General features: G+C 44.0%; 1 protein-coding gene across 1 annotated transcript in view; it reads right to left on the bottom strand.

Moving 5' to 3' along the window:
• Window positions 1-704: 704 nt before the first annotated feature.
• sdk2b (sidekick cell adhesion molecule 2b) overlaps window positions 705-7,737 on the bottom strand; it is a 143,175-nt gene continuing 136,142 nt past the window's right edge. The window contains exon 44 of the mRNA XM_038975331.1: window positions 705-1,154. Within this exon, the coding sequence (XP_038831259.1) occupies window positions 705-1,154 (450 nt within the window). The remainder of the gene's footprint in view (window positions 1,155-7,737) is intronic.

The following is a 7,737-nucleotide window of genomic DNA, read 5'->3' as shown; positions in this document are numbered from 1 at the left end:
ATGGTGGGCTCATTTCGGCCTCAATTTCCCCCCTCCTCCTTGTTTTTCACTTTCATCACTTTGTCCTTTCTATACCCTGTGCCTCTCTCTATCATTCAAATTCGCTTGTATGGCTCCATTTTGGGATCCCACTTCCATTGGTGCTTGTTATCCGAGTGGGGATCGACGCCATGACACTTTTATCGTCTTCTAGATATTTTTTTACAAGAATATCTTGACTTTTTACAGAACCTAACTAGATTATTCTCTTGTTGAATATGTGTAGAAGTGTAACAATGAAAAATAAAAATAAATAATACCAAAAGAAACCTCATGCAACTTGATCAAGCAGCAGCACTAACAGAAAAGCGAATAGATACTATCATGTTCTAAGGAGCTGTCTCAGTAGCTGTCGTCATTAAAAAATGAAAATAAAACTATACCAGCACACGCACGCACACAAGAGGAAAAAAGTACTGAAAGAAAGTATGTAACTTCTGTCCTGTCTGTATACAGTATGATCCTTAAAACATAACTCAGTAATAAAAAGAAATACAAGCAAGAATTGTTTTGAATAACACCAGCCATGACAGAAACCAAAATGAAAATGATAGACTTCGAGGGTTTGTTTGTTGTGTGTTGGGTGTTTACTCTCTAAACAAACACACATTGGGTGGCGGGGTGGGCTTTGTTTTCAGAAGGGAGCACGGATCCCTCTCTCTGCATCAAACGAAGGAAGAGAACCCGGCAATTGGGGCCCGAGATCCAGGGGCCGGGCTGGGGCTGCTGGGGGGCCAGTAGGACAGGGTGTTGGAGTGGCTGGAAGGGGTGGAGGTGGAGAGCTGCTGAGAGGGGGTCGGAGTCCGACTGCCTTTCGGCCTGAAGAGACTACCCTGGCCCTGGGGTGGGAGGCCCTGAGGTTGACCCTGGGTCTGGAGCTTAAGCGGAGGGGTGGTGGAGGTGAGCTGGGGTGGCAATGGGGGCAGGGGTGGTGGCGGGGCGCAGGGCTCTGGGTCGCCTGACTCTGACTCAGTGTAGCTGTAGGCTTGAGCCCGGGAAATGCCCTTCTGTTGGCGGCGCCAGGAGTTGTAGTAGGTTGGGTCACTGATGTAGTGGCTCACGAAAGAGTGGGTCTTCTGTCTGTTCTGGTCCACCTCGTACTCACTGTCACTGCCCTGAGAGGGGAGAGGGGGAGAGGGAAGGGGGAGAGGAGTGGGGGTGATGGGACAGGGGGAGGGAGAGAGGAGTTATTATCAGAATACTAGCACATACACTGCCTTCAGAAAGAATTCACACCCCTTGACTTTTTCCACATTTTGTTGTGTTACAAAGTGGAATTAAAATTGATTTGTCTTTTTTTTGTCAACGATCTACACAAAATACTCTGTAATGTCAAAGTGTAATTAAAATTACAATATCATTTTTTAATGGAAAATAAAACACAAATATATTTTGATTAGATGAGTATTCAACCCCCTGAATCAATACATGTTAGAATCACCTTTGGCAGTGATTACAGCAACATCTTTCTTTGCCCATTATAAAAAAATATATATTCTTCAAGCTCTGTCAAGTATTGTCATAGATTTTCAAGCCAATTTAAGTCAAAACTGTAACTAGGCCACTCAGGAACATTCAATGTCGTCTTGGTATGTAAATCCAGTGTATATTACATTTTGGCCTTGTGTTTTAGGTTATAGTCCTGCGGAAAGGTGGATTTGTCTCCCAGTGTCTGTTGGAAAGCAGGTTTTGCTCTAGGACTTTGCCTGTGCTCAGCTCTATTCCATTTATTTTTTTCCTAAAAAACTCCCTAGACCTTGTGGATGACAAGCATACCCATAACATGATGCAACCACCACCAGGCTTCAAAATATGTGTTGTGTTGGATTTGCACCAAACATAATGCTTTGTATTCAGGACTAAAAGTAAATTCCTTTGCCACATTTTTTTGCAGTATTACTTTAGTGCCTTATTGCAAACAGGATGCATGTTTTGGAATATTTTTATTCTGTATAGGCTTCCTTCTTTTCACTCCGTCATTTAGGTTAGTATTGTGGAGTAACTACAATGTTGTTCATCCGACCTCAGTTTTCTCCTACCACAGCCATTTAACTCTGTAACTGGTTTAAAATCACCATTGGCGGGCCTCCCGAGCGGTCTAAGGCACTGCATCCCAGTGCTAGAGGCATCACTACAGACCAGTTTTCGATCCTGGGCTGTATCACAACCGGCTGTGATCGGGAGTCCCATAGGGCGGCGCACAATTGGCCCAGCGTCGTCCAGGTTAGGGGAGGGTTTGGCCGGGGGCTTTACTTGGCTCATCGTGCTCTAGCGACTCCTTGTGGAAGGCCGGGCGCCTGCAGGCTGAACTTGGTTGTTAGGTGAACAGTGTTTCCTACGACACATTGGTGCGGCTGGCTTCTGGGTTAAGCGGGCGGGTGTTTAGCAGGTCATGTTTCAGAGGATGCATGACTCAATCTTCACCTCCCGAGCACGTTGGGGAGTTGTAGCGATGAGACAAGAACGAAATTGGGGAGAAAATACAAAAAAAAAAAAATAATAATAATAATAATCACCATTGGCCTTGTGGTGAAATATCTGAGCGGTTTCCTTCCTCTCCATCAACTGAGTTAGGAAGGGCGCCTGTATCTTTAGAGTGACTGGGTGTATCGATACACCATACAAAGTGTAATTAATAACTTCCCCATGCTCAAAAGGATATTCAATGTCTGCTTTTTTCCCCTTCTACCCATCTATCAATAGGTTCCCTTCTTTGCGAGCCACTGGAAAACCTCCCTGGTCTTTGTCGTTGAATCTGTACTTGAAATTGACAAGCTCAACTGAGGGACCTTACAGATACAGTGCATTTGGAAAATATTCAGACCCCTTGACTTATTCCACATTTTGTTACGCTACAGCCATGTTCTAAAATGTATTAAATAGTTTTCCCCCCTCATCAATCTACACACAATACCCCATAATGACAAAGCAAAAACAGGTTTTTAGAAATGTTAGCATTTTTTTTTTAAACAACAGAAATATCACATTTACATAAGTATTCAGATCCTTTAATCAGTACTTTGTTGAAGCACCTTTGGTAGCGATTACAGCCTTGAGTCTTCTTGGGTGTGACGCTACAAGCTTGGCACAACCGTATTTGGGGAGTTTCTCCCATTCTTCTCTGCAGATCCTCTCAAGCTCTGTCAGGTTGGATGGGTAACGTTGCTGCACAGATATTTTCAGGTCCAGAGATGTTTGATCGGGTTGAAGTCCAGGCTCTGGTTGGGCCACTCAAGGACATTCAGAGACTTGTCCCAGCGCACTCTTGCGTTGTCTTGGCTGTGTGCTTAGGGTCGTTGTCCTGTTTGAAGGTGAACCTTCGCCCCAGTCTGAGGTCCTGAGTGCTCTAGAGCAGGTTTTCATGAAGGATCTCTCTATACTTTCCTCCATTCATCTTTCCCTTCGATCCTAATTAATCTCGCAGTCCCTGCCTTCTTCCATTTAAGAATGATGGAGGCCACTATGTTCTTGAGGACCTTAAATGCTGCAGACAATTTTTGGTACCCATTCACAGATCTGGGCCTCGACACAATTTTGTCTCGGAGCTCAACGGAAAATTACTTTGACCTCAGGGCTTAGTTTTTGCTCTGACATGCACTGACAACTGTGGGACCTTATATAGACAGGTGTATGCTTTTCCAAATAATGTCCAATCAATTGAATTTACCACAGATTGTCTCCAATCAAGTTGTAAAAACATCTCATGGAAACAGGATGCACCTAAGCTCAATTTCGAGTCTAATATCAAAGGGTCTGAATAAGCTACTTCTGTTTTTTATTTTTTTTATACATTTGCAAAGAAACTATTTTTTGCTTTGTAATAATTGGGTATTGTTTGTAGATTGATTATGATTTTTTTTCTTGAATACATTTTAGAATAACGCTGTAACGTAACCAAATGTGCAAAAAGGGAAGAGGTCTGAATAATTTCAGAATGCACTGTATGTGTATGTGTGGGATATAGAGATTGGGTAGTAATTAAAAAATCATGTTAAACACCATTATTGCACACAGAGTTAGTCCATGCAACTTATTATCTGACTTGTTCAGAAAATTGTTACTCCTGACTTATTTAGGCTTGCCATAACAAAGGGGTTGAATACTTATTGACTCAAGACATTTCAGCTTTTCATTTTATTGTACAAATTTCTAAAAACATAATTACACTTTGACATTATGGGCTATTGTGTGTAGATCAGTGACACACCATCTCAATGTAATCCATTTTTAATTCAGGCTGTAATACAACAAAATGTGGAAAAAGACAAGGGGTGTGAATACTTTATGATGGCATTGTATTTCCCTGAGAAGTTAGAGATGTGATAATGTGTGTTATTGGGATGTTCAGAGCAAAGTGTCTTTTTCGATAACATACACACCCACCACCAAACACCCACACATACGCCCCCACACCCACCACCAAACACCCACACCCACCCACCACCAAACACCCACACCCACCCACCACCAAACACACAAGGTTGTCTAAGCATGATCATGATTGGAGAGGAGGGTGACTCGTTACTGGACGTGCAGAGTAATCAGATCATTAACACAAGGGTTGAATGACTGGGTTTAACGTTAAAACCATCATCACTACAACAGCCACATGTTGAGCTAACATCTACTATGGGCATCCATCATACACAGTACGACACCAGGAAGACACAGGAGAGATACCACAGGATCCTAGAGGAGTTTTACGGAAGGAGAGGAGAAGAGAGGAGAAGAGGAAGAGAGGAGCAAGGGGGATGGGGGCTAGCGATAAGTCAGTCTCCTACTACCAGTCTACAGACACACAAGCAGGCAGAAAGCCATATATCCTCACCCAGTTTAATGGAAGCACACGCAGGCCACCCGTCCCATACGAGAACACGAGGGCCTCCTATGGGTGACATGGACAGAGACATGCATGGTTTAAAACACCACAGTACAGTATGACGGCCACCATGATACCTTTTTGGTTCAGATCCCTCTTTGGGACCATCATCACCACCACTTTAAGAGGCGCTACACCGGTCAACTCACCTCCCTTAATAACATAATAAAATATGCCATTTAGGAGACGCTTTTATCCAAAGCAACGTACAGCAGTGTGTGCATCCAATTTCCGTATTGGTAACCGAACCCACAGCCCAGACTGGCAAGCGTCACGCTCTACCAACTGAGGACCACTTGTTCTACCAGCCATACCTGACACCCACCACCTAAAACTGATCTGACAAACAAGCCTGTGGCCCCGCTCTCCGAGGGTGTGTCGGGGGAGTTGGGATATGCAAAAAACACGTTTCCAATTTACATGCGTGTTATACACACTTGTACGTGTGTGAAATAGGACAACTATAAACACCCACAGAATTGTATTATTATTATAGAATGTATTCTGTGAACTTCCTGCCCAACCTCAGGATGTAGGCTGCCAACCAATGTTCCTCTCCATTTCATTCAAACAATCACAACAGGAATTTGAGTATTTCCAATAGGCACATTCTAGTCGCTGAACCCTTCACTTGTGTCTTTGCTAGATGCGGGGCCTATGCTCCTTTGTTTCGTGACACCCGACATTCCAGATGAACAAACAAGAAACAACTCTTTTACCACTCTGTGGGGTCTGTTCATGATCACCCAATCGGCCCTAAAGAAAGCTGCCAATCGACCAATCACAGCCAAAGATGCTAAAATGCTATCTCATACCAAGGGCAGTAGCTTTCATCATGTTCAGCTAAAATGCTAAGGCAGCATATAACAAAAGATAGTGTAACAAAGAGTTTTTATTTCCAGATAGTGTCCGTTTTCAGCAGCCCAGGGATGGTGGCGCTGATTCTCTCTCTCTCTCTCTCTCTCTCTCTCTCTCTCTCTCTCTCTCTCTCTCTCTCTCTCTCTCTCTCTCTCTCTCTCTCTCTCTCTCTCTCTCTCTCTCTCTCTCTCTCTCTCTCTCTCTCTCTCTCTCTCTCTCTCTCTCTCTCTCTCTCTCTCTCTCTCTCTCTCTCTCTCTCTCTCTCTCTCGTAACGATGTGCAAATAGTACAAAAGGGAAAATAAATAAGCATAAATATGGGTTGTATTTACAATGGTGTAAGTTCTTCACTGGTTGCCCTTTTCTTGTGGCAACAGGTCACAAATACTGCTTCTGTGATGGCACACTGTGGTATTTCAGCCAGTAGATATGGGACTTGATCAAAATTGGATTTGTTTTCAAATTCATACATACATTTGGCAGGAGGTTAGGAAGTGCAGCTCAGTTTCCACCTCATTTTGTAGGCAGTGTGCCTGTCTTCTCTTGAGGGCCAAGTCTGTCTACGGTGACCTTACTCAATAGCAAAGCAAAGCTTACCGTAATTTTGGGTCAGTCACAGTGGTCAGGTATTTTGCCACTGTGTACTCTCTCTCTCTATTAAATAGAATTTAAGGGCTTTATTGGCATTGGGAACATATGTCAAACTGCCAAAGTAAGCGAAATAGATAATAAACAGAAGTGAAAAAAACAATAAAAACAGTAAACATTACACTCACAAATGTTCCTCTCTCTCTCCTTTTCTCCCTGTCATCCTGCCCTCCTCCCCCCAGGGCGCTGCCATTGGCCCCTGATGTTCCACAGACAAAGCAGAGAGCACACTCAGCTCTCATGCTATTGTACTACTGCACCTGTGTTACACATGGCCACGCTCATATTCCATCCTCCCCTGCCCCCGCGCCCTCATCGCCCCCCAATACCCCACCTCTCATCATCCACAACAGCTTTCATGCCAAACTACTATATTAATGTATGTCAAAAGAATTTAGAACTGCCAGAGGAGCTGACGACAGCGATAAATCAAAGGCCACGGCTATCTGATTCCTAGAAAAATCACCCTCCTCCTCTGTGCTCTCTTTCTCTTCTTCTTTTCTTTCTACAGTGAATCAAAAACAGATATTGCATACAGCAAAGTCCTCAGCTTTTAAAACCACTTCAGTAGACAGGGATATAGCACACTGTTTAACAGTTTCCTAACTTAATTTGAGTTGCTTAGCGAATAAATCTTGTGGTAATATCATTAGTTACATGAACATTTTTCTCTCTAGTGAGGAAATTCCCTATAAAAAGTTTTGCATCATCCAATGTGAAGTATCAATGGTCTCTGAGTGTCCCATTATAGCATTGTAGCTTCATTGTAAGCACTTCAACCCCACTAGGCAGCGATGGGACCGAATGAAAGGCATTCTTGTCATGCTTCCTCCACTTTCAGCAACACAACAAGAGACAAACGAGCAAAGCAGCCCTCACACTGATCTCAGAACAGATTAAGCCTCTCCAAGTCAAGTGACATTACCTCACTCCAGAAGTATTTGCTAAGGCTGTGTTCTGAAATGCTGCTGCTGTGCATGTTTGTGTACAGACTTTGAGCGTGGGAAGTTTGTGTTATGTGCATGCATGTGTGTGTGTGTGTGTGTGTAGCTGGTTGACACACTGGATTGCATCCCACTCCGGCACACCCTCACTAGGGCTTTGGAGTGTGTGGGGAACAGATGTTTCGTTCTCCTGAAATGTTACCATCCACCACTCCCTCTCTTCCACCCTCCCTCCTTTCCCTTCCTCACTCCCTCTCTTCCACCCTCCCTCCTTTCCCTTCCTCACTCCCTCTCTTCCACCCTCCCTCCTTTCCCTTCCTCACTCCCTCCCTCTCTTCCACCCTCCCTCCTTTCCCTTCCTCACTCCCTC

Source organism: Salvelinus namaycush, chromosome 35 (assembly GCF_016432855.1).
Source record: "Salvelinus namaycush isolate Seneca chromosome 35, SaNama_1.0, whole genome shotgun sequence".
Classification (NCBI taxonomy): Eukaryota; Metazoa; Chordata; class Actinopteri; order Salmoniformes; family Salmonidae; genus Salvelinus; species Salvelinus namaycush.
Note: the sequence above shows the minus strand (reverse complement) of the source record. Positions and strands in the feature narration are given on the sequence as shown.